We start from the raw sequence: 27,753 nt of genomic DNA on the forward strand, positions 1-27,753 counted from the left end.
TTGTCTCTCCCTCTTTTCTCTCTGCCCCTCCCCGCTCACACTCTCTCTTGCTCTCTCTCTCTCTCAAAAAAAAAAAAAAAAAAAAAAAGGTAAAAAAAATTACATATGCTAGAGACAATGTTTTTACGTTTTTAGTGAGCTAAGTAGATTACATTCTCTGTTGATTTTTTTTTTTTTTTTAATGAAGCAAAATGGTACTGAACACCAGTGCCTGGGTAAAGTTTGCCAACATATTTTTTAAGTTCTCAGTGATCTGTTTATTGAAACTTCTTGGCTGGGGAGGAACTGAAAGAGGCAATATGCTTGAAATCTCCTATTATTTTTCATCCCAATGATAGCATACAAGAGAAAACCGTCATTATGGATATCATTAGCTACTGGAGACTGAATGAACTACCTTTGTACCTGGATTCTAGAGTCTTTCAGGCAACCCTCCCTTCTTCCTCTGTGACTTCCTCCATTGTTTATCCCACTCACTAAATGATTGAGATAACTGTGATCGTGGGATGTTTCTTAATTCTTTGAGTTTCAGATTTCTTGTTTATAGAGTTTTTAAGTGTCTACTATTTTGTGGAATTAATATACTAGCATACCTAATGCAATGCCTAGCAAATAGTAGGTGCCCCAAAATAGCAGTAATTATTATTTCCAACGTTTACCTTATTTTAAAAGTGAACCTGTGGCTTACTAATTATAGTGATTTGTATACAGTTCTTATTATTTGTGCCCAATGATCATGGGACAAAATTATGACTATGCCTTCTGTTTACATACATGCTGATTAACCATCAAAATGTCTACATTTTGTATCTATAAAGAACTCATGTATTTGCAGCCATTAAAATTTTTTGTTGCTTTTTCCCAGTTGGCCGATTACAGTAACAAAATACACACACATACACGTGCACACATATGCACACGCAAAGAAGAAATGTTCCCTAAGCCCAGAGTGTGTCTCAAAACACGTATTTTCCAAACTTCAGCTAGGGGGAAAATTAATAGATACCAGACGTGCCGACATTCTCTGCCCTAGTTATAGAGAAAGTACATGGATTATATGACCTGGTTTCAGCTATACAACTTATAGCTCTACTGGAGTTCCATGGAGAACAAAGTAAGAACTCTTTGTCTCAGAAAGTACACAGGAATTACCCACTTCACTCATATTATCAGAAATTTCCTAGATCCAAAAAATGAGAACAGCTGGGCCTAGAAGATGCCTTTTGGAGGAAGTTTGTTTAATCTACAAACAGAACCCAGTTTTGGGGGGGGGAGTCTCATTCAAAGATAATGAGACTAACTTTGATAAAAATAAAGATCTTTAGTAGGTTTCCTTAAAGATGTAATACAGAAGTCTTTCACAGGGAAAAGAAAAAAGAAAGGAAAGCTTCCTACGATATCTCTACATATGTTTCCTCACTCCTCATGACAGTTAAAACTCCTTTCCTCTTTCAATCCCTCAAACCCTTCCATGCTGTTCTCTCATTGTTGCTTCTACTTTGCTCACTACCTCCTTCCCACGTGGTATAAAAGTGAGAAGCCATAAATTCTTGTGTAACCACACAGCAGCCACACATAGAAGATAGGCTTTCAGATCACTTCTTGGGTGAGAAGCATGTAGCATCCCTTAGGATGTATATTTCTCTCCTCCTGAATGTTTTTCTCTCTTTTTATTCTTTAAGTTTATTTTTATTTATTTTGAGAGATATCGAGAGCAAGCAGGGGAGGGGCAGAGAGAAAAGAGAGAGAATCCCAAGTAGGCTCCACACTGTCAGCATAGAGCCCGGCGTGGGGCTTGAACTCATGAACTGTAAGATCATGACCTGAGCCAAAGTCAAGAATCAGATGCTCAATCAACTGAGCCACCCAGGTGCCCCCTTAATGTTTTTCTTAAGAGAAATGTTCTCAGAGAATTTCTGGGAAATAACATTACCCACGCTGTTGTGTTTAAAAGGAGAAAACCTCATGGGAGAAATTCCTGTTTAAAATAACCTCTCCCATATCAACTTTCCTGTAGCTTAAACCTCATAATATCATATAAGTTTGCAGGAACGTGATAAGGATTTATTTTAGTCTATTCCATAGCAACTGTGTATAGGAATCTGCTTGATTTCTACTCTTCATTACTGGAGAAGAAAGTTGTTATAAGAAAAAACCTTTTTGAAAGAAATTATGCACCAAGAAAATAAAGAAAATCTACTTCAATCCTTGAACAAAATATAGAGGAAAAAGACCCCATAGGAAGAACATTGTATTAACTTGCTAGGGCCGCCATAGCAAAATACCACAGACTAGGTGGCTTAAATAATAGAAATTTCTTTTCTCGTACTTCTGAAGGCTTGAAGTTCAAGATTAAGGATTCAAGATAAGGTTTCTACTAAGAACTCTCTCTCGGGCTTACAGATGGTTGCCTTCTCTCTGTCCTCTCATGGTCTCTCCTCTGGGCAAACAAATCTGTGTCCTAATTTCTTCTTATAAAAACACCAGTCATATTAGATTAGGGCCCATCCATAGGGCCCACTCATTTTACCTTAATTACCTCTTTAAACGTTCTATCTCCGAATACAGTCACATTCTGAGTTATTAGTGGTTAGGACTTGAAGGGGTTCGGACAGGCCCCTTGAGAATGTGCCTCTTTGGCAAGCAATGGAGACCTTGTGGGCCCAGGAGAAACTTTTCTCACACCCTTAACTACATAGAAGAATCTAAATTGGAGGGTCTTTCCAGAATAAGAGTTATTAGTAAAGATAAATTTTATCCAAGTGACTCATCTACATGACAGGGCAAACATCTAATTACCAAACATCTCTTCTTATCACCCTATGAATAACATTCCTTTCCTCTGAAGTCCCAGACCCCTACTACTTTCTCCTTGGTTCAGAATAACATATATACCTCATTTTGCCCGTCTGTGGAATTTCCATGCCTGTATGATTTCCTTGTACATATGCTATTAAATCAGATTTTCCCCTGTCAATCTGCTTCATGCCAATCTGATTTTTAGTCCAGTTAGAAGGGCCTTTAAAGGGGGCAGGAATTCCCGCTCCCTGATATATCAATTACGAGTGGACACAATTCAGCCCACGATAGAGATTCAAATTTTACTGGAATTTTAGTTGGGTATGCTTTTGAAGACTTTAAGGATATTAACAAATGACTTTGTAATTACTGAAAATATCAAAGCAAATGAAATCTAAGTGGCAAGTACGACATGTGCTGGAAGCCGAAATGGGGAGTAAGTGTAGAGCACATGTAGTTGAATTTCTCTCCCATTGTGGAGATACCTTCTTCAGGATTCCCAAGAATCCTGATTGAACATATCCCATGTATCAAAATTCAACTCATTTGTCCTTGGTCTGGCATCTGAAGCAAAGACTTACCACTCTTCAGAAGAAAGCTGTCTAATATTTTAGGAAGTTTACCATTTTCCCATGAATTTATCTTCTCTAGTCCACCCCCTCCTCCCATACTCTTGCACATTTTTATATGTCAAGCTCTTTAAAAACTTGCCATCATAGTGATTGTTAAAAAGTGTATCCTAACCGAATTAGTATGTTCGACATTTTTAATCTGGCATGTTTCGAAGAGAATTGTATTCACACAATTGATTTTTCTAATGTAATTGAAGTTTTTCCTTTCAACTAGAAAAAAAAAAAATGAACTAAACCTGTAATATAGAAACACCAGGCATCCGGGAGCCTGGGTGGCTCAGTCAGTTAAGTGTTTCACTGTTGGTTTCAGCTCAGGTCATGATCTCACAGTTTCATGAGTTCAAGCCCCACATCAGGCTCGGTGTGACAGTGTCGGGCCTACTTGGGATTCTCTATCTCCCTCTCTCTCTCTCTCTCTCTGCTCCTCCCCCACTTGCACTCTGTCTCTCTTAAAATAAATAAACTTTAAAAAAAAGGAAAAGAAACACCCCTTCTTATGATGTTTTAACTCAGCTTCATAAATAAAAATCTACCTTCTGGAGCAACACTATATCAATTTTGCCTGCTTCCAGCAGATGGCACTGAAGATTGTGCACAGTAATTTTTGCCAAGGGTAGCACTTCCCAGCCCCTTCCTGGCTTAGCCCAGATAGAAAATAAGAATATTTCTGTGGGGTAAACACACAGGGAAGTTGCAGCCCCAGGAGACTAGGCTGGGGATCACCTGAAAGCCCCCTCAGGACAATCCTCCAATGTCTGAAGAGGATTGATATTTGGCACATCTTTTAATGCATTGCAGCCCACAGCGTCCCCTGGTACTTTGGTTGGGAAATTCTGACCCAGGTCATCTTCTTATTAATTTGGAACCTACAATGAGTTTACATTTTTTTTTTAAATTTTATTAGTGTTTGTTTATTTTGAGAGAGAACACACATGTGAGAGCAGGGGAGGGGGCAGAGAGAGAGAGAGAGAGAGAGAGAGAATCCCAGGCAGGCTCCATGCTGTCACCACAGAGCCTGATCTGGGGCTCAATCCCACAAACTGTGAGATCCTGAACCAAACCCAAGAATCAGACACTCAGTTGACTGAGCTACCCAGGTGCCCAGAGTTTACATTTTTATTTTATTTAAATTTTTTTTTCAATGTTTATTTATTTTTGGGTCAGAGAGAGACAGAGCATGAACGGGGGAGGGGCAGAGAGAGAGGGAGACACAGAATCGGAAACAGGCTCCAGGCTCTGAGCCATCAGCCCAGAGCCTGACGCGGGGCTCGAACTCACGGACCGCGAGATCGTGACCTGGCTGAAGTCGGACGCTTAACCGACTGCGCCACCCAGGCGCCCCCATTTTTAAAGTGTACTTTACAAATATTAATCCCAACATTTTTTTTAAGTTTATTTATTTATTTTGAAAGAGAAAGTGAGCACAAGCAGGGGAGTGGCAGAGAGAGAAGGAGAGAGAATCCCAAGCAGGCTCCTTGCTGTCAGCACACAGCCCGATGCAGGGGCTCAGTCCCACCAATGGTGAGATCATGATCTGAGCTGAAAGCAAGAGTCAGACGCTTAACCGACTGAGTCACACACATGCCCCAAATCTCAACATTTATGTCAGTGAGAGAGCAGTGAAAATTTTGACAATATTTAGAATAAGAATTTAACATAAAAGAGGTTTAAGAATGGAAACTCATAATAATTAAATATACAGTGAATTGGGACAAACCACTTGAAAGTAGGAGCAATTCTGAAGGGCAAACAGTGAACTCATGCCTTTACAAAAATGCCATTTGTTATGGACTGAATTGCACCCCACTCCAAATGTATATGCTGAAGCACTAACCCCCATGTAACTATATTGGAGCTAGGTCTTTAATGAGGAGGTGATTAAGGTTAAATGAGACCAGAATGGTGGAGATCAGATCTGATAGAACTGGCTCCCTTATGCAAAGAGACACCAGAGACATTGCTCTCCGTGTTATGTGAGGACGTAGAGGGAAGGCCAGGTTCCGCAAGCCAGGAAGAGAGCTCTCGCCAGAACCTTCCATGTTGCCACCCTGAGCTTGGACTTTCAGCCCCCAGAAGTGTGGGAAATAAATTTCTGTTATTCAAGCCACCCAGTCTATTGTATTTTGTTATGGCAGCCTGAGTCAATACAACATTTTTCTACAACAATAATCAGCAAGAGGAAAAATAATGACCCAAATGTTGAATATGTGGTGAGATGATCAGTGTCAACATCGGGCACCCATCAACCCAGTAGGAGCGGGTTCAGTATCTTAAAGGCATAAGAAAGTACTGCCGCTGTAGGAAGCCAGGGTAATACCAGGCCCAGTTCAATCTATACCACATCAACAGGAGTGGGACAAGGGAGGCCTACACTACAGCTGCTAAGTAGTTCTCTTGTCATCCGGGCAGGGCATTTCTTTCCTCAATGGACTTTCAAATGTAATTGAAACGATGCCCTTTGGAACCCTGCTACTCAACGTGTGGGTCATGGACCAGCAGCAGCAGCAGCACCTGGGAGCTTATTAAAAATGCAGAATCTCAAGACATCCCCAAATCCACTAAATCAGAAAACTGCATTTTAGAAGATCCTCAAGTGATTCGTAGGCACATCGAAGTTCGAGAGGCACCACTTTACAACTTGCTACCAGTAAAAAGAAAAGAGTAAGCTTGGTTCTAAAGCTTCAAAGAACTGGCTCTTTCTGTTTGGTGAACATGCATATGGGGCCTAGGAGGGTAAACTCTTCTACTTACTCTGGACTTGTGAATATTAGAACAATGGGGCTTTAGAAGCCTAAGCTGATCATATGTACAAGAGTTTCTAAGGTTCTAAAAATAGGTTGTGTATCCCTGCTGTCTCCTGAATGTGTGTGTGTGTGTGTGTGCGTGTGTGTGTGTGTGTGCAAGAGAGAAAGAGAAATGTCCTAGAGATTTCAAGTTGTATAGTAGATGCTCAGTAAATGGGAATTCCATTCGTTCAATTCCCTCAGAATACGAGGTTAGAAATTCTCAGATGGCAGAGTTGTGGGCTATGTTTATCATATTCCCAGTGGAATATACAGGGTTGTTCAATTTAACTAATTGCTTCAGACTGCTGTGCATTTTCAGTTCTTCCATTTTGCCAATTTTCTTGTCTTTCCTGTATTTATGCTGGCCACTGATAACGATTGCTGCTCTCAATATGCCCATATCAATAGTACCTCCCCCGCCCCATCTTGTGATTCATTGTTTCTAACTTGCTATGGGTTGGATAAGCAGATAGCTACAGAAATTATAGTACTATATATCTGAAATAATAGCCAAATCTTCTAAGTAAGAACTTGACAGAATTTTCTGCATGCAGTTTTGTGCACAAGTTGACTATATGGTAATTATTTGCCTAATAATCCCTATCTTTTTTTTTTCTTTTAGGATCTTAGCTGTGTCTTAGATATTCGAGACTTACGTGATAATTAGATGACATAAACATAAGCAATCACATAATATAAACGTCAGTGAAACTGTTTCTTCCCATCACAGTATAAGTGGTAGAACTCAATTTAGAATGCCATAATAAAAAGAAAAAATATTCACAAGGAACAGAAAAAAATAATAGAGCAAGTTTATAGGGAAAAAAATCAAGAAATTCCAATATAAAAAAGTAAGAATAGGGGCGCCTGGGTGGCGCAGTCGGTTAAGAGTCCGACTTCAGCCAGGTCACGATCTCGCGGTCCGTGAGTTCGAGCCCTGCGTCGGGCTCTGGGCTGATGGCTCGGAGCCTGGAGCCTGTTTCCGATTCTGTGTCTCCCTCTCTCTCTGCCCCTCCCCCGTTCATGCTCTGTCTCTCTCTGTCCCAAAAATAAATAAAAACGTTGAAAAAAAAATTAAAAAAAAAAGTAAGAATATATGTAAAAGATCCTGCATAAAATATTTGGGAACAGATTATATCTTATTCATCTGTCCATTGCCAATACCAGCTGTAGAAAGCCAGGGAAGTGCCAGACCCAGTTTAATCTGTACCACATCAATACAAGTGGAGCCAGGTAGGACTACACTGCAGCTGCTAAGTAGTTCCCTTGGTATCATCCAAGCAGGGTATTTCTTTCCCCAGTGAACTTGCAAATGTAATAGAAAGATGCCCTTTGGAAACTTGCTACTCAAAGTGTGGGCCTACGAAAAATGCAATAAATGTGTAAATAGATCAGATAAAGAAGGAGAAAGAAGAAAATTGTTTTTCATATTGGGAGAGAGACACCCAATAGGGAATGCTACTAAAAGAGAAAAGGTATGGGGCACCTGGGTGGCTCAGTTGTTTAAGCGTCTGACCCTCAGTCTCTGCTCAGGTCATGATCTCACAGTTTCTGAGATCGAGCCCCGCGTGGGCCTCTGTGCTGACAGCACAGAGCCTGCTTGGGATTCTGTCTCTCTCTCTCCTGCCCTCTGCCCCTCCCTCACTCATGTTTGCACATGCGCTGTCTCTCAAAATAAGTAAATAAACATTACAAAAAACACAAGACAGAAAAAAGGTGTTCCACAAAGGTCAGACATGATTTAAAAACTAGAGAATAAAAAAACCTGTCTGAGAATGGGAAGCCAGGCTACAGCAGAGAAAGGACTGCACTAGCATCTTCTGAGATCCACATAGGTCTTTAGTTGTGAAGTCTCCTGCAACTTCTGTTATAAAGAATGTAAGTCCCGAGTTAGGGGTGACACATAGTGGCACATGTGTCAGAATCTAACACTCAGCAAAAATTTCCCTCCTGTACCTGCAGAAGGGCTTAATTTCAATTACAGCACTCTCCCACTGAACACAGACTTGGAGGTCAGCATTTGCTTCAACACTGCCTATCGATCAGAATCGACACAGGCACTACCATATTTGGCATTTCTGGCACTGTCATCACACATCTATAAACGATCACTTTTAATGACTGGCAAAAAAATTGAAGAGACGTCCTGAAGAAAAGGAGCATTACCTCCCAATGTGAAAGAAAAACAATGAACCAAGTCACCTTAACTTTGCTATTCAAAAGCGGTGGTTCTCATATTTTCCTACGTGTTCAGAATCACCAGGAGAGTTTGCTGTTGGGGCCCGTGTCCAGTGTTCAGTAGGTCTTAGGTGGGACCTGTTAATTTGCATTTCAAACATTTTGAGATCCATCATTCTAAAGAATACTGGAATACATTTTAAATATGCAAAACTGAAAATCCTTTGACAAGCAAAACAGTGTATCATAATTAGCATAGCTTTATGAAGAAAAATGTAAATGAACCCAGCATAGCTTGTAGTGAATGGAGTAAAGATTTTGGAGCTAAATAGACCTTGGTTTGATCTCTGGTTCTGCCATTTACAGGTTCATGACTTTTGCTAATACTGAACTCTAGAAGTCTTAGTTTCCTCTGGTAAAATGGGGATAAGAAAAATATCCCGTAGAGTTATTGCGTTATTGTGAAGACTAAATGGAAACATATATATATATATATATATATCCACATATATATGCATCTCAAGTGACTAGTACAGTGCCTGGCACATGGTAAGCATTCATTCACTCATTCAAGCCTTTATCCTTTTCTTCACCGATAGCTGTCACGGAACTTAAAGCAAGAGAGCAAAATAACACATTTTCATAAAGTTTGTAGGATCTGGAGCACCTGGGTGACTCAGTCGGTTAAGCGTCTGACTCTTAATTTCAGCTCAGGTCATGATTTCAGGGTCCTGAGATCAAATTTTGCCTCAGGCTCTGCACTGTCAGTGCAGATTCTCTCTCCCTTTTTCTCTGCTCCTCCCTTGCCCTTACGCTCTCTTTCTAATAAATAAACATTAAAAAAAAAGTTGTAGGATCTGACATGCAAAAGATTCTTATAACCATGCTAGAAAATAGAAAATACTATGGTAAATTAGTGGACAAGAGGAAGCAGCTCAGATGATAAAGATTGTGGGGAAGATTGCTGAAACATGGTTCCAGTCCTCCTCTTTAGGAGTCTCCCCTAAAACAGATAGGGCTTGCCTTCATTACATATACCTCTGATTAAAGGAAGATACATTCAGGGGCAAAATGCCAATTGCCTAGTGATTCCCTTACCCTCATAATGGTAGCCCTTAATCCAGCGTTTTTGTTTTTGTTTTTGTTTTTGTTTTTCAAAGAACTCCTGGGAAGCCTTGGAACCTGTAACCATGTAATCTCCTTGATAAAGCAAAGTGTGATTTTTGCTCATGCAGGGCTTAGGTTTCTGTGGAAAAGCTGGGAATGCTGCGGAAAAGAGCTTGCCACTTCTATGTGGAGCATGACGTCTCTTTGAAAACCCTAAAACTCAAAAGTACTTATCCAACTACTGCAATCCTATTTGTAGTCCATTTGATGCATTAAAGCACCAAATACCATTAATTCATGGGAACAACAAAAGGGAAGCTTTGCATTATTCTAGATCACACTACATGATTTCCATAATTATTCGGTAAATTAGACTTATCACTCCAGAAACATCTTGCTACATCCCATTTCAAATTCAATGTTTCTGAACAATTTCACTTTTTTTAATTGTTATTTATTTTGAGAGAGAGAGAAAGCACGAGTGGGGGAGGGGGAGAGAGAGAGAGAGAGAGAGAGAGAGAGAGATAATCCCCAGCAGGCTACCCCAGGGCTAGATCTCAGGAACCTTGAGATCATGACCTGAGCATAAATCAAGAGTCAGAGGCTTAACCCACCGAGGGCTTAACCATCAGGTGCCCTTGAGCAATTTCATTTCTAATAAAGATGGTAGCACACTAAGGGTTCTAAGATGGAAAAATGACTTGGGTAATAAAGTCCAAGATTTGCTTGCCAGTTAGCCTGCTGGCATAGGCCAGGGATTCAAAGATTTCAAGGTATATAATGCAGGCGGAGTTTCTGCTTTGGATGCTATAGCTTCTCATCTAAACATCAACAGAATGATGCAACTCTTGGCAAAAATGAGGAAGATAAAAGTTTGTCTTCCAGTTTCTCTTGCTCTATTTCCTCCTTCCCCTTCCCTAGATTTAAGTTAGTGGGAAAAGTTTAGAATAACGCACTTATTTCGATCCTTGTGTTTATCAAAGAGAAATGTTTCCTCTTCCTTTGCTGAGGATTACAATTTCCTACAGACAGGGACCCTGAATGCCGTATTTCCTTTAGAATTAACATTGAGAGGGAAAATTTCAAGATGAAAAACCAAAAGTGAATCCAGGGTTCCCGTTCAGGAGGAAGGGTGGGTGGGGTCAGGCCAGTGCGGCGTGGCCCTGAGCTCCGGATGTCACCCCGAGGCTAGGGTGCGGCGCGGATCCCCCTCCCAACCCCGCGGGGCCAGGCTCGCCGCGCGCGCAGCCTCCGCACAGATGGGAGTCCTACCGGGGCCCATCCCTTCCCTCTCAAAGCGATCGGGGCTCCGCCGGTGCCGGAGCAGTTTAGTCGCCAGGCTGGCGGGGAGGCCGCGGCCCCGGACCCCGCCTCGAGCCTGAGCTTGCCGGGCTTCGACCTGCAGGGGGCGTTGCGTCGGCGGCCCAAGGCCTCGGTGCGGGGAGCCACCCGAGTCGGGAGCCCCGCACTCAGGGTTTGGGGCGCGCAGCACGGCCCGACGAGGCGGGCCAGGGGCCCGGCACCTGCGTCCGCAGAGCGGGTCTCCCCGGTGGAGTGCCGACACTCGGCCGCGGTCCCGGGCGACTCCCTCGGTGACGCCAGGCGCGTTCCTTCCTCTTCCTTTCGCCTCTCCGGCCCCGCCTTCCCTTCCCTCCGCCCACCTCCCTGAAGCGGAGCCGCCGCCGCCAGCAGCGCCGTCATGTCGGCCCCCGCCGAATCCCCTCATCCGGCCGCCAGCGCCCGAATCCCGCCCAAGCTTGGAGGAGCCGCAGCCTCAGGAGCCGCCGCGCCCGCCGGCCTGGGCCCGGCGCCGCACCAGCAGAACGGTGAGGCGGGCGGCCCCTGCGGAGCGCGGGGCCTAGCGCCGGCGGGGCAGCCTGGGCGGCTACTCGGGGCGGGCTGGACCGGGCTGGGCCGTGGGGGGCGTCGGGGCGGGGGCAGAGGCGGGTTGGGGCGCTGAGCCGAGGCCGCGGGCGGAGGCCGCGTGGGGGGCGGACTTTGGGGGGGGGACGCGTGGTACGGAGGGGGGGGAGGGGCGCCCTGGCGCGGGGGCGGGGGCCGACCTGGGAAAGCTGGGGCCGGGGCTGTTTACGTAATGTGACCCTAGGCCGGAAAGCGGCCGGGGTTAGTGGGGACGGTGGAAAAGGAGGGGCCCAGGTGCAGTTTAAAAACCCTCATATCCAGCCTGAGCGCAGGCGAGTTGCCCGGAGCGACCCTTTCTCCGGCGAAAAGCCGAGGCCGCAGAGTGCGTGGTCTGGAGAAAACTGGTGTAGCCATGGAACTGCATGGATTGTGCCCTTCCCGAGTCAGGAAAATTGCTTTGATTTCTGCGGCCCAGCGAGCCCGCTGCCTTGTAGGGAACTTAAGTTAGCGCGCAAGTTTGTAGACAAAAGGGTGTAAATATGCAACATAAGAGTAACCGTAACCCTGACCCAATTCGGCCTCAGGATCTGTCATTGCCGCTGCGGCTGCTGCTCTAGCGTTTGGGGTTTGCTTGTCGCGTTGTAAAGGGAGCAGGTGTCAAACGGATTTAAACGAATACCTTTAGATCTGGGCGGCTTTTTTCCCCTCAGCTTCACTTTCAGAAATAAAGCGTGCCAGAGTTGGCCCTGCTTTGAGGAAAGAAAGGCCTTCGTACAGGCAGCAGCCTGTGCAACTTGAAAGCCGCTTTCATGCTAAGGTCGTAGGCTTTTAGTATGCAGGAGATTCAAGTGAAAAATAATCGTTTCTGGGGTATTCATTACCTAATCTTGAGATTTGAATGTGGATGGAGCCACGGTAGGAGGAACTCATGTTATAGACTTGATAGTATTTTAGATGAGAACTCTTGGAAGTAATGGAATACTTCAGAAAAAGTGCCCTGTGTTCATAAGAGAACAAAACTACACTAGTGCACTGTACTAATACACTAGTACAAACGACTTTTGGATGGACCTGTTTTGTACAATTTGTTAATGAAAATTCATTGGGTTATGTCAGTTCAGCCAATATCTAGTTTTTACAGCTTATGCTTTTCTAACATGAAGATTACCGTGTATCCTGACAATCAGTGGTTGATGTCTTAGGCTTGGTATCCTTTGGATCAACCATACTTGGCAATATTATATGCTTCCAATGGTCATTGTTTGCTGTCGTGGGTTTGAATGTGAACATTGTTGTAGGTTTTGTGTTCCTGTCCTGAACGTACATAAAGATATTTGTGAGCAGTTTTTTTCTTGTGAACTTAATATAAATTGTTGTTTTTGTTTTGTTTTTGAACAGTTTTGTGTGTGAAGGAACTAGCACATGGCCATTTAAGAAGAGATCCCAAGTGTTTTAGAATATTGTAAACCCATGTTTAACAGTGATCCAAGGATTGCCTTTTCTTGATTCTGTGTAACATCATTACTGTGTTAGTGAATGATTTTTAAAGTGGGAGATATTGATCTTAGCCTTGTAAGTTTTGTGAATGCTCAAGAAATGCCAGAATATCAATTGTAATGAGTGTAGTAAGAACGTTAGAAGCCAGATACAAGCCAGATATGGATGATGCTTTGTTTCTACCATTTAACATAATTCATTAAAGCATTTGTGGAATGTTTAATACTTGGGTACTCAAGATTAGCCTAGTGGAAAGTGAATCACTGCCTTTGTCCTAAATTCACCTGTATTTTGGTGACATTCGACTTGGTGGTGACCTTGAGGGATTTGACAGGTATCGATAGGAAGGCAAGACTGTCTTGAGTCAGAGGTTACAGCATGGACAAAAGTCTCAAATTGTGGAAGTGCACGGCATGTTTAGAAGAGAAGCTGTCAAGAGACAAGAAGTGTGCTGGGTAATAGGGAGAACCCAAAGCATTGAAGCTGAAAAGGATACTTAAAAAGGGGTCAGGTTGCAGAAAGGCCTTGAGTATCATTGCCAAAGAATTTGGAAATTAAGATAAAAAACTAGGCTAAGAGAGGAAATGGTAATAGTTCTCATCACAAGAAAAGAAAATCTGTAACTATGTATGGTGACAGATGTTAACCACTTATTTGTAGTGATCATTTTGCAGTTTATACAAATACTGAATCATTCTGTTAGTCTACCGTAAACTAATAGAGCATGTGTCCATTATACTTCAAAAAAATAAAGTAAAATAAAAAACTACAGTCAATTTTTTGTTGTTTTGGTGGAAGGAAGTAGCTTAAGTAGAGAAGTAGCAACATCAAATCTGTTTTTGTCTTTTTTTGCTAATCTTAGAAAAAAACAATTTTTGCTACATTGTTTTGGCATTTGTAGATAAAGATTAAGCAATCCTTTGGGGTTTTGGTTCATTCTTTAGCCCTGCATGAAATAGTTTTCCTTTTAATTTGTCTGTATGGAATTCCAGGCATGATGAAAAAGAAACATGTCAGAAGTATGAGGATAGAACATTACAGGAGACAGAATTGTTAAACTGGAATGTTATCTATAGATCACTTATTTAGTGGTTATCCAACCTTTTTAAAAAACATATTTATTGCTCTGAAGGAAATAGTGGATAGACCACTGATGGAAAAATCAGACAAAAGCAGAGCCGTTAGGATTAAAATAGAGGTGGATATTGAGATGTTTTTGGAGTGCAGCCTGAACAACACCTAGTCCACTTCCCTAATTGTACAGAGGAAATTGAGATCTGGAAGGGTTAAGTGGGTATGTTTTTCACCAATTCCTGTGTAAACTTGCTGAGGGTAGCAGTTTTGTCTCCCTCGTCACTGCTGTATATATTCAGGCCCTGGAACAAATAATGGGTATTCAGTAAACATTAGTTAAATCAACTCTAATTCAGTCTTCCTAATTCCAAGTGCAGTTCTCTTTCTATTAAGAGACTGTAAAAAGTTTCTTTTTCAGAGACTTTTTTTTTTTTTTTTTTTTTGAAAGGGTAGGAAATAGGCAGAAAACTGAGTCTATCACTTTTGCTTTCTGGGTTTAACTGTCTGTTCACATGCTCTTTCCCACTTAACTTGAATATAATAGTTCGACTTGAGCTTGTGACATACTTGTCTTACACTTCCTTTTGTGGACTTGGATTTCTGTACTTCAGTTTTTCACTGATCAGCATATAGGCTTTTAGAATTATTTGTATTTCCATATGAGGTGTTAGTTGAATATTTTTCAACTTTTACTCTGCCTTTTCAGAGTCTTTCCAAAGTCTAGTCCTCAAAACCTGAAAGACTGGGTGAAATAATAATCCTGGCAATAATGATGGGGTAACTCCAAAATTTCTCCCAACTGACCTACATTGAAAGGGGTAATTCAAAAGTTTTTTTTGAGGGCAGGCACCCAGATTTAAGAGTAAACCACTGCTGTCTAGTTCTACTTTGGGGAAGCAAATGGTGCTCATTTTCAAATGAAAATGTGTTTTCTTTCTTCCATATGCCTTTATTAGGAATGATACTGCTGGCAGTTTTATCATTTCAATTGCTAATAATGTGAGAAAGAGGAGATAGTAATGGGAATTATTGGACTCCATAATGGCATAAGCATACCGTTCACTCAGCAGTACTATCTGGTCAGTTATAGGAAACCCTTCAACTTTGAGAGCACATGCAAAATTTAAAATGATATAAAGCTCCCTAGTGTGTCTGAAGAAAGTTCTTTTTGATCAGAGCAGCATCTGTGTCTCAGGTTTCTACTCTTTACATAGCTCAGCAGAAACATCAGGTCCTCTGGTAAAGATATTGGTATGGCACAATGTAACCATCTGGATACATAATTTCTTTCTAAACTGATTAATAGATAAGGATCTTAAAAATTATTCCTTATATAAACAGGTGTCTTTTATGTGGGTTTAAATTTTATTTTTCGTTGCTGTATGTATTGCATTAATTATTTGCAGTGTCTTTTCATTCCCACTGCAGTCCCTCCTCTCAGGTTTCTGAGATTATATCTGTAATGATTTTTGTAAACCACATTCATTGCCACTGATTATAGCATTTGAGCTAACTTCATCTTTCTAATTATCTGTAAACCCTGAAGTATTAGATCCTTAAAAACATTGAAATAGAACAGATTTTTGAGCCAGTCTTCAATGGACTTTCCTAGAAATGAGACCCTCATCTTAGCACTGCACGTTAGAGCAGATCATGTTATATTCAGTCCTGGGAAAGCCACTCTTTCCAGTAGGCTAAGCATACTCAGAATTGCAGAAGATGTGGGCTAGTAAAAAGTCGTTGGCTTTGATACAGCTCAGGGTTTTGTAGAGATAATTACTTAACATCTCTGAGTTTCAGGGGATAATAATACCTTTCTTCTAGAGTTGTAGAGAGAGTTTTATTAAATGAGTTACTATTTTTAAAGTACCTGGTGCTTAGCAAAATGAGATATTTAGCAAATGAGAGTCCCCTTCATTCCGTTTCCTTCAGAACACCAGGATATAAATTCTTTGGATGGCAGAGACTGTATGAGTTTTCCTCATCATATTCTGCAGTAGGCACTCAACTGAGTAAGTGAACTTGGCTTCATATTCATTATTATTTTTGAAGACTGACCCCTGAAAGGATCTGTGTATGGTCAGCTCTCTCTTAAGGCTCAATCACTGTTTCAGTCTTTTTATTATTTTCTTACACTGCTCAGCCAGGCCTTCTTTCCTCCAACAGATCTACTCTTGAAAGGTTTCCTTTAATAGGCCATCTACCTCAGCTAGCTGGCTGCAGGAAGGTGGATTTAACTGGTGCTGAAAGCTGCTTGTGATAGGAACTGAGGAAAAGCAAGAGGAAATAGGGAGGCTAGAGGGAGTAGTAAAATGCTTCGCCTAGCCAAGCGAATGGCCAAGTCTGAACTTGCTTGTTTTTCTCAGTATTTCTGAGAAACAGGTATTGTGAAATGAGCTTTGGAACCTGCAATGCCTAGCTTCTTCACTATTTATCAACTGTTTGAATCTGTATACATTAGTGACCTTTCATATCCCCATTTGTCTGTAAAATGACAATAGTGACACTTCACAGGATTGTTGTGAGAATTATATAAGATGATGTAGAGAAAAGTAATGTGCCTGGCATAGAGTAGGTTCTCAACTGGTATTGGTTTTCTTTTGGTCCCTTTACTCTTAGTACTCATTGTTGTGGCAGCCAAAGAGGGGAACTGATGTACTTAATGCAGTAAGATTTCATCCAAATGGTTACATAGGCCATGTCTGTGTAGACTGTCAGCCAGCAGTGACTGGGTCAGTTACTTTTGTAGCTATTAGCCTTCCATTAGAAAAGAGTAAACCAGGGTATACAGATGTGATTGGAATTACTCATTTTCTAAATCACTGGGGTTTCTAATTGCAGATTTCTGTAGGGGTGTGTGTGTCTTTATGTTTTTTATGTTTCTAAAAAATTTTTATTTTGGCAACATTATTGATACTCTATTGTCAGGAATCATATATTCAAAATATTTAACAATCAGTGCTACATACACTGACGATGGAATGGATACTAGCCTTGATGCTAGAGCAGGATGGTGTTCATGAGGTCTTGAAGGTCTGGGGCAAGGAAACAGCATTGTGGAATACAACAGGGAAGCAGGGTCGGGGCTGTGTGACTATTTACCAACTGGTTCAGAAGTACTATAATATTTTAATAAGAATGGTTAAAATGCATGAGTGGCTGAATATTGACCTATTTCTTGGTAGTTTGGTGATGGATAAATGATGTTCTTATATCCTTATATCTGATTGTGCCCCTCACGTTAGTATGAATGTATCTTTATCAGATAGAGGAGCTTATATTTTGCTGACCTTGATATTGTTTATAAGATAATGAAAAACTTGAATCTGACTTCTAAAATATATTGAAATTTGATTCAGGAAAAGACTAATGAAACAAAGACTCTCGATATTTAAAACGTTACTTTTTTGGCAAGGAAGAGGATGAGCAAACTCATTTATTTAAAGAGAGCTTATGATTAATTTTTTTGTATAGTGACTAGACATCCGTAAAATATTTACCTTGTAAATTTGGATTCTTGTGTCTGGTTTGCTTACAGCAAGAATAGGATCAATTTTCCTTTGGTGGGAATCTAGTGTCTGGAAGGAGATTATGTCCCTGAGGTAGATGTATCATCTGGATAGATCTTGTGATAATTTAGTCTTGCCAAGAAGGACGTAGATGCTTATGGAAAACCAGAGGCCAGGAGCGCCTGCCTGGCCCAGTTAGTGAAACATGAGACTCTTGATCTCAGGGTTGTAAATTTGCACCCCAGGTTTGGTGTAGAGATTACTTAAAAATAAAATCTTTAAAATTTTATTTATCTTGTGATGATGTAGTCTTGCCAAGGAGAGCATAGATGCTTATAGAAAATCAAAGACTAGGGCGCCTGGCTGGCTCAGTTGGTGGATCATAAGACTCTTGATCTCAGGGTTGTGAGTTTGAGCCCCAGGTTTGGTGTAGAGATTATTTAAAAATAAAACCTTTAAAAGAGAAAACCAGAGACTGTATCTAACTGGTATATGATGATATCAGTCAGGTTGACCAGCTGAGCAGCTCCATTAAAAGGTATATAGACTGGGGCGCCTGGGTGGCTCAGGCAGTTAAGTGTCCAACTCTTGGTTTTGGCTCTTGGTCATGATCTCACAGTTTGCGAGTTTGAGTCCTGCATCATGCTCTGCACTGACAGTGCAGAACCTGCTTGGGATTCTCTCTCTCTCTCTCTCTCTCTCTCTCTCTCTCTCTCTGTGCCCCTCCCCTGCTCACATTCTCTCAAAATAAATAAGAAACTAAAATTTAAAAAAGGTATATAGACTATTTCTTAAAAATGTTTTGTTTACTTCTCAGGTCAGATTGGTACCAGTGAGTAGATAATGTGTTAGAATATATGTTCTTCTTTTATACAGACATACCTCACTTGAGGCTAAGAATGTAGAAACTTTTCAGAGATTGTATGTAACCTGAACTTCCCTGTTTTCAGTGATTTATTTGTTGATGCTCTTTTTGTGAGTCACTGTGTTAGGTTATTTGGTGGATGTAGTAAAATTATTTTATTTCATTGGTTCTAAGACACTTTTGTTTCACATTTTTATCTCTGAATTTGGGGGGCATCTTAGAATTGGTGAAATTTTAAAATTTGTTTTACTGAAGTGATAGAAGTCATGATATAGTTGCATGAAAACCTGCCATTAACAGTTGATGCAGTGAGCTGAATAATGCCCCCCTAGTATGTTTCTGTCCTAATTTTTGAAACCTTTGCAGCTGTGATTAAGAGTTGGGGATATTATCTTGGATCTGAGTGGGCCTGATATAATCACAACATCTGATTAGAGGGGACCTGGAGGAGTCAGCATCTAGAGGTGGGAGTAGTGTGCTTTGAAGATGGAAGAAAGGGCCATAAGCCAAGGAATGCAGGTGGCCACTAGAAGCTGAAAAAGGCAAGGAAATGGATTCCCTTCTTGGAGCCTCAGAAGGAACCATGTCTGCCCATGATCCTTTGACCTTAGCCCAGTGAACTGATTTTGGACTTCTGACCTCTAGAACTGTAAAATAATAAATTTGTGGTGTTTTAAGCCAGTTTGTGGTAATTCATTACAGTAGCAGTAGAAGCTAATGCACCTGGTGAGTGTAAAAAGCAGCAGTATCAAAACACCTTAGATGTAGTTAAATACTGTATATTATTACTTTCCTTTCTTTTCAAAGGCTGTTCTTCCATTTGAACTAATATAGTTATATTATCTATAATATAGATCTATATATAATATAGATCAAAAAACTTAGATACATGCATTTGTTCTTGTACTAGAGTATAATTTGCTTTATGTAGCGAAAGCTCTTAAAGTTTTGTGTTCTTTCTCTTTACTTACGTAGTCCTTCTTGATAACATTGTGATGAGAGAAATGTCTGATACAGAAGTGTTCGATGATTATTTACTAGGCTTAATTTTTTCCCCAAAATGTAGGAATGATTTCCATGAGCCAGGCATTATACTAAGCTTTAGGAATATGATAGAGCTGGGACCCAACTAGACTCAAATTTTTCATTTAGAGAGTTTACAGTTAGACAATTACAGTACCGTGTGAAAAGTACTGTCATTGTGGTCCAAGATGCTGTAGATGCACCATTAAGTAGGCATTCACTTGCAGGGTTAGCAGATGTTTTCTGGAGGAAGAGTTGAACTGAGATCCGAAGAATTAGAGTTGGTCAGATGAAGGGGTAAGAGAGGATTTTTGATGGTTCCAGGTGGAGGGAAGAGCCTGTGTGAAGGGTCAGAGATGAGCAAGCATGGCTTGAGAAAAATTTAGTATGGTCAACGTGTGTATGGATCAGTGATTCTTGACCTTTTCATACTCATGGCTACCTTAGTGCTAAAGTTTTAGTTGGTGGCATTCTTGAAGAAATTAAACTTTGGACACTTCTAATTAAAAAAAAGCAGGGGCATCTAGGTTGGTTAAGTGTCGGACTTCGGCTCAGGTAATGATCTCACAGTTTGTAAGTTTGAGCCCTGTTTGGGGCTCTGTGCTGACAGCTCAGAGCCCCCAGCTTCCTTTGGATTCTTTGTCTCCCTTTCTCTCGGACCCTCCCCCACTCTCACTCTGTCTCTCTCACTCTCAGAAATAAACATTAAAAAATTTTTATTAGAAAAAAGCAAATTTCAGAAAAATATCACATATTTATTTGATCCCCTTTACAAGGAAGGCAGCGTACCTATATTCTGCCCTAACCAACCTCTTCGATGGCCTTTTGAAGCAAAGCTCTAGCACAGTCTTTCCTTATGTTGTGCTCTGGCTTTGCTCTCTACCAGGTCATCATTCTGTATCACTTGAACATAATGATAGGCACCTTTAGTGTAGCAAAATTTCATTTTCTTTATTGACCAGACCTCAGTAGACCCATGTGAATGCTTTGAATATAGCGGTATATTAAGGCACACCTGCTGAAAATCACAGTGAGAAGGAGTGGTGAGTGATAAAGTAGAAGTGAGCAGCAGTCAGGTCGTGCAGGGCCTTTGCATTCATTTTCTCTTTGCTGCTGCAACAAATTACCACAAATTGGCAGCATAAAATAACATGAATTCATCATCTGTAGGTTAAAAGTCTAACAAGGCTAAAATCAAGATCAGTAGGGCTGAATTCCCTCCTAGAGACTGTGGGAGAGAATCCATTTATTTGCCTTTTCCTGCTTTTAGAGGTGCCCACATTCCTTGGTTCATGGTCCCCTCTGTCTGCCTTCAGAGCTGGCAATATCTGTCTTCATCTCTGAAGAGTCTTCTGTAGTCACTTCTCCCTGCCTCTCCTCTGCCTCCCTCTTGTACTTTTAATTTTAAGGACTCTTGTGATTACACTGAGCTCATCTGGATAATCGAAGCTTTTCTCCCTATTTTAAGGTCAGATGATTAGCAGTCCTAATACAATCTGCAATGTCAGCTCCCTTTTGCCGTATAAGCTGTCATATTTACATGTTCCAGTGATTAGGTCATGGACATTTGGGGTCAGGGAGAGATTGCTGTGCTTTCCACTGTCTTATAGACCATATTAAAGGATTTGAACTTTTTATTAATGGCAAGAAAAACCATTAGAGGGGGGCCTGGTGGCTCTGTCGGTTAAGCCTCTGACTCTTGATTTCGACTCAGATTTCAGCACAGAGCCTGCTTGGCTTCTTCTCTTTCTGTCCTTCTTCCCCATCTCTTTCAAAATAAATAAACATTTTAAAAAATTAGAAAGCTTTAAACAAAGAAATAACATAATCAGATTTGATTTTTAGGAAAATCACTCTGGTTCTGTATGGTGCAGTCATTTGTCTAAAAAATAGTGTCGTACAGTCAATTTAGTAAGTCATTTCCAGCACTTTTTCCCTTTGATGTTGTAAAAACTTATTTTGCAGTAATTTTAGATTTGTGGAAGTGATGCAAAGATAGTACAGAATGCAGTGTTCTTCACTCAGCTTCCTCTAAAGTCTTAACATCTTCCAAAACCGTGGTACCTTTATCAAAACTAGAAAATTAACATTGCTGACATACCATATTAGCTAAACTATAGATTTTACTTAGGAGCGCCTGGGTGGCTCAGTCAGTTAAGCATCCGACATCTGCTCAGGTCATGATCTCTCAGTTTGTGGGTTCGAGCCCCACGTTGGGTTCTGTACTGACAGCTCAGAGCCTGGAGCCTGCTTCAAAATCTGTGTCTCCCTCTCTCTGCCCCTCCCTCACGTGTGCTCTGTCCCTCTCTCTCAAAAATATAAACTTTAAAAATTTTTTTGAAAACTATAGATTTTATTTCTATTTTCCCACTGTTTTGTTTTTTTTTTCCTGTTCCTGAATACAGTTCAGGATATCATACTGCTTTAAGTGTCATGTCTCCTTAGTCTCCTCTGATCTGTGACAGTTTCTCAGCCTTTTTGTTTTTTAGGACTTTGACAGGACTGGTTAATTATTTTGTAGACAGTTCCTCACTTTGCTGATGCTTTCTCATGATTAAGTGAGGGTGAATTCTTAAGACTGTCAGTTTACTGGGGCACGTGGGTGGCTTAGTCAGTTAAGCATCTGACTTCAGCTCACATCATGATCTCATGGTTTGTGAGTTCAAGCCCGTGTCTGACTCTTTGCTGACAACGCAGAGCTTTGGACTGTCTCTCTGTCCCTCCTCTGCTCATTCTCTCTCCCTCTTGCTTTCTCTGAAAAGTAAATAAACTTAAGAAAAAATAATTTATGACTTTTTAGAAAGAATACCACAGAGGTGAAGTGCCCTTCTTATCACATTGTATTAGGGATCAGATGATATCAACTTGTTTTATTACTGGTCATGTTAACCTTGGGCACTTGATTGAAGGAATGTCTTAGCCCAGTCAAAATGTCATAGACTGTGTGGCTTAAACCGTAGCCATTTATTTTCTCACAGTGTTGGAGTCCAGAAGTCTGAGATTAGGGCGACTAATCCAGAAGTCTGAGATTAGCATAGTTGGGTTCTGGTGAAGACCCTCTTCTTGCTGTTGTGCTTACATGGCTTTTCTGCATGCATGTGGAGAGAGAGGGATTTCTTCTTCTTGCAAGAAAACTAATTCCATCATGAGAGTCCTTCCTACCATTGTGACCTAATCTAAACCTAATTACCTCCCAAAGACCCCGTTTTACGACCATCGAATTGGGGTTAGAGCTTCAACATACGTATTGGGGGGGGTGTGTGTGCATTTAGTCTATAACAGGGGCTGCCAGGTTCCTCCACTGCAAAATTATTATTTTTTTTCCCTACTCTGTTTGTTAGGAGTTACTTAACTCCAGCCCACATTCAACAGAAAGTAAGTTGAGAATTAAGCTCCACCTCCTACAGTGAGGTATATCAAATAATTTGTGAGCACATGCTGAAGTCATCACAGTAATTCAAATATTCTTCGGGAAATACTTGATTCCTGTTTCTCCTTAAAGTTTGGCCCACTAATTTTAGCATTCCTCAGTGGGTTGCACCTGCAGTGATTTTTACTGTGGAATTCTGATGGTAATTTTCTCTTTTGCTCATTTATTCTACATTTATTATTTGAACTATTTCTGTAAGGAAGACACCCCTTTTCTCCCATTTTAAAATGTATGCAGTCATTTATTTATATCATTATAGACTCATGAATATTTACTTTATTCTTTGGATTATAATCTAGAACTATCATTATTTGTATTTGTTGCTCGAGTTGTTTTGAGTTTTGGCCACTGGGAACTCTTTCAGGTTGGGTCCAGTGTCCCTTTACCTCCATCCTTTTGTCTTTTGACTGCTTCCTTACTTTCTGACACTACAAGGTACTCTACTCTGCACTTGCCCTATCCCAACACTGGAATCAGTCCTTTGTCCAAGGAGCCCTAGTTCCTTTTGTTGGGGCATGGTTTTTAGAAACCAAGACCTGGGCCCTGGAGGTGCTCATAGCTACTGGGGTGTCACTGCTTAAAGGCTTTCTCAGTAGACAGAGTTAGGAGATATTTATGTATATACTTAATTATGTATGTAAACATCTCTATAATTACATCAGTGCCTGTTCATCTGTGTATATATTACCTAAGTATCCTTCACTCAGGTTATCATACATGTAATGCAGTTAGACTGATCTGTCACAGTCTTCATTCTGTCCTAGATTATCTTGACATTCTGGATGTTGTTTTACAATTTGCAGATAGTAAAACTTGCTTTTGTTCTTTGTGGTGTACAGCTCTATGAGTTTTGGCAAATCCGTGCAGTCAGGTATCTACCACCACCGCAGTATCATAGAGAACAGTTCCATTACTATAAAAAATGTCTTCATGTAGTCCCCTGGTAATCGTCATCTCTTCCTCCACCAGCCCTGACAACCATTGCTCTGTTCTACATTTCTGTCATTCTGCTTTTCCAGAATGTCATATACATAGAGCCATAAAATATGTCTCTTGGGTCTGGTTTCTTTCACTGAGTTACATTCATTTCTGCTGTTGCATGAATCGGTTGTCTGTTCCCTTTTATTGCTGTGTACTTTTCTATGGTATGTGTATACTAGGATTGTTTAACCATCCTCTGTTGTTGAATATCTTGATTGTTTCTAGTTCTTGGTGATTGTGAATAAAGCTGCTGTAAACATTCATATACTAGTTTTTGTGTGAACGCAGGTTTTCTGCTCACATAGGTAAATGTGTGGGAGTAGCACTGCTGGGTCGAATGGTAACTACAGTTGACCCTGAACAACTCAGGATTGAACTGCATGAATCCACTTATATGCAGATTTTTTTCTATAAATACAGTAAAGTACTCTTAGTGTGACCTCTTCCTTATGATTTTCTTAGTAACATTTTGTTTTCTATACCTTACTTCATTGTAAGAATACAGTATGTAGTACGTATAACATATAAAACATGTGTTAAGCAACTGTTTATGTTATCGGTAAGGCCTCCAGTCAATAGTAGGCTATTAGTAGTTAAGTTTTAGGGAAGTCAAAAGTTATCCTTACTTTCAGCTCTACAGGGAGTTCATGCCCCTAACCTCTGCATTGTTCAAGGGTCAGCTGTATATATTTAACTTTACTAGGACTTGCCAAACTGTTTTCCAAGGTGGCAAAATAGTACTATTTTCTGTTCCCTCCAGCAATGAGTGAGAGTTCCTTTTGCACCACATCTTTCCCAACATTTGATATTTTTATTTTTTTGTTGTTGTTTTAGTCATTACAATGGCTATGTAGTGATATTTCATGGTTTAATTTGCATTTCCCTAATGATTTATGATGAGCAGCTTAATGTTTATTGCCATCCATATATCTTCTTTGGTGATTATTTTCAGACCTTTTACCAGTTTTTTTGGTTGGGTTGTCTGTTTTCTTACCGTTGGATTTGAAGAATTCTTAATAAATTCTGGATATGAGGCTTTTATTAGGCATGTGATTTGTAAATATTATCTCCTCATCCATAGCTTTCTTATAATTCTCTTGGTGCTTTTTGTAGAGTAAAATTTTTAATTTGATGAAGTCTCTTTTCTCAATATTTTCTGTTCCTGATCATGTTTTTTAGTGTCATAGGTTAAGAACTTATTGCTAATCTCATATTTATCTATATATTCTAAATTTTCTCCTAGAAGTTTTCAAATTTTACATTTAGATCTGTGATTCATTTTGACTTAAGTTTTGAGACCTTAGACGTGTTGAGGTTCATTTTTTTTTTGAGGTTCATTTTTTGAATGTGGACTATGACAGCACCATTTGTTGAAAAGATTATCTTTACTTCATTGAATTGCCTTGACATCTTCGTCAAAAATCTGTTGGCTTATGTTTTTGTGGCTCTATTTCTAGATTTTTTATTATGTTCTGTGTATCTGTCCTTTCTCTGGGTACCACACTTTCTTGATTATTGTAGCATATAAAGCAACCTTTGAAATTGGGTAATGTGAGTCCTCCAAATGTTCTTTTTCAAAGTTTTTGTTTTTTTGGTGTTTTAGTACCTTTGCCTTTCCATAGAAATTTCAGAATCAGCTTGTTGATATTTATTAAAAAACTATTGGTATTTTTATTGGCATTGCATCAAACCTAAAGATAAAAACTGAGAAAATTTATATCTTAATTGCAAGTCTTCCAGCCCACAAACATGGTATATTATTAGTCCTTCCATTTATGTAAAGAAATCCTTGATTTCTTTCATCAGTGTTTTGTCATTTTCAGCATATAGATCCTTTACATATTTTATTAGATTTATATTTTAAGTACTTCTTTGTGATATTATAAATAGTATTTATTTATTTATTTATTTTGAGAGAGAGCATGCACACGTACTTGAGCAGGGGAGGGTCAGAGAGAGAGGGAGAGAATCCACGCAGACAGCACAGAGCCTGATTCTGTGCCACAAACCAGGATATCATGATCTGAGCCAAAGTCAAGAGTTGGACATTCAACTGACTGAGCCATTTAGATGCTTGGTTTTGTTTTTTATTTTAATTTTAAATCCTATTTGTCCATTATTGTTTTGAGGAGTGCATTTGACTCTTACATGTTGACCTTGTATCTTGTGACTTTGATAAACTCACTTATTTTCTTTCTTTCTTTTTTAAAGATTCTTCAGATTTTTCTACACAGTCCTGTCATTCTGCAAATATAGTTTTATTTCTTCTTTTCCAATCTGTATGCCATTTCTTTGTCTTTTTTTTTTTTTTTTTTTTTTTTTTTGCGTTTTTAAAGTATCTAGTAAATCCTGGGGCGCCTGGGTGGCGCAGTCGGTTAAGCGTCCGACTTCAGCCAGGTCACGATCTCGCGGTCCATGAGTTCGAGCCCCGCGTCGGGCTCTGGGCTGATGGCTCAGAGCCTGGAGCCTGTTTCCGATGCTGTGTCTCCCTCTCTCTCTGCCCCTCCCCCGTTCATGCTCTGTCTCTCTCTGTCTCAAAAATAAATAAGAAAACGTTAAAAAAAAAAATTAAAGTATCTAGTAAATCCTGAACATTGTTGAATAAGGGAATGGCTTTTATTTTTTTACTATGAGTGCATGGTAATGAAGAATACAGTACTTACTAGAGTTGCTTGGTGCCACTGCTTTACTTTATGCCACAGGGCCAGTATGGTACCCATCATTGCTTCTGTGCCATTAGTACAAATGTCAACACAGCAAAGAAGGCAAATACCATTTTAGTACTCTTACGAACATAGTTTCTACCTATGGATCCCCCATGAGTCTCCAGTATTACCAGGGTTCTGTGTACTACACTTTGAGAATTGCTGTTCTATATCCTTACTGTACAAGTTTCCCACGTCTGCTGTAACAAAATCCTACCAACTGGGTGGTTTAAAACAGAAATTTGTTCTCTCCCGGTCCTGGAGACTGGAAGTCTGAAGTTAAGGTGTCGCCAAGGCCATATTCTCTCTGTAGACTCTAGGGGAGAATCTTTTTCTTGCCTCTTCTAACTTTTGTTTGACAGTTGACGTTCCTTGTGGCTGCATCATTCTGCTTTACCTTCTCATTGCCTTTTCTTCAATGTATATATCTTCTATTTACGTGCATCTTATAACGTGCATGTAACTACATGTGGTTGCGTTTAGGACCCACTTAATCTCAAGACTCTTAACTTAATCTTGTCTTTTGTCATAAAATGTAATAGTTATTCTTTTTCCTAGAAGATCATTTTCACACATTCTGGGGATTAGGATGTGGATATATCTTTTGGGAGGCCGTTGTTCAACCTTACTGTTTACATAAATGTTAGACTGCTACATCTTGTTCCACAGGTTTCTTAAATTTTCCTTTTCTTATGTTTTCTCTGTTTTTAATTACATCATTTTATTTATTTGTTACTATTTTGTTTCAACTAAGCTCTACACCCAATGTGGGGCTTGAACTCACAACCCCGAGATCAAGAGTCACGTATGCTGACTGAGCCACCCAGGTGCCTCAAATTTGGATCACTTTATTGACCAGTCTTTAGATTCATTGATTCTTTCTTCCACTATGCTGTTGAGGCTATCTAGTATATTTATTTCAGCTTTATTCTGAATATTTTCATTTTCAAAATAGTTTTCATTTCTCATTTTATATTATCAGTTCAGTTACTGATTTTTTTTCAATTCTTTGAATATATTTTCTTCCTTCTTTTGAACATATTTACAGTAGCTGCTTTAAAACCTTTGTCTGCTAAATTCAACTTCTGGGACAACTTTGATTCTGGTCTCTGCTGGGTTTTTTACTGGGTATCTCAATGTTTCTCCTGTGTCTGTCTATACAGTTAGGCTGCTAACTAGGGACTTTGCCCAACTATTGTAACTGATAGGAAATTACTTTCAGAAGAGTAAAATGAATGAACACACAGACTTAACCTACAAATATATTTATTATCATATTGTTTAATATTTTTAAAATATGGAAA

General features: G+C 40.1%; 1 protein-coding gene across 5 annotated transcripts in view; it reads left to right on the plus strand.

The window, feature by feature from the left end:
- The first annotated feature begins 11,139 nt into the window (after nt 1–11,139).
- The window catches only part of SEC24B (SEC24 homolog B, COPII coat complex component), a 99,834-nt gene continuing 83,220 nt past the window's right edge, over nt 11,140–27,753 (plus strand). For 2 of the 5 annotated variants that reach the window (XM_047090619.1, XM_047090620.1), the window contains exon 1: nt 11,148–11,328. In XM_047090619.1, coding sequence (XP_046946575.1) covers nt 11,202–11,328 — 127 coding nt within the window. In that variant the 5' untranslated portion in view covers nt 11,148–11,201. Of the gene's footprint in view, nt 11,329–27,753 lie in introns of all 5 variants that reach the window. The other 3 variants (XM_047090621.1, XM_047090623.1, XR_006964239.1) reach the window with 2 other exon arrangements.

The sequence above is a fragment of the Lynx rufus genome, unplaced genomic scaffold (genome assembly GCF_022079265.1).
Source record: "Lynx rufus isolate CCGP_SWC_20201006 ecotype Redwood Valley unplaced genomic scaffold, mLynRuf1.p SCAF_3, whole genome shotgun sequence".
Lineage (NCBI taxonomy): Eukaryota > Metazoa > Chordata > Mammalia > Carnivora > Felidae > Lynx > Lynx rufus.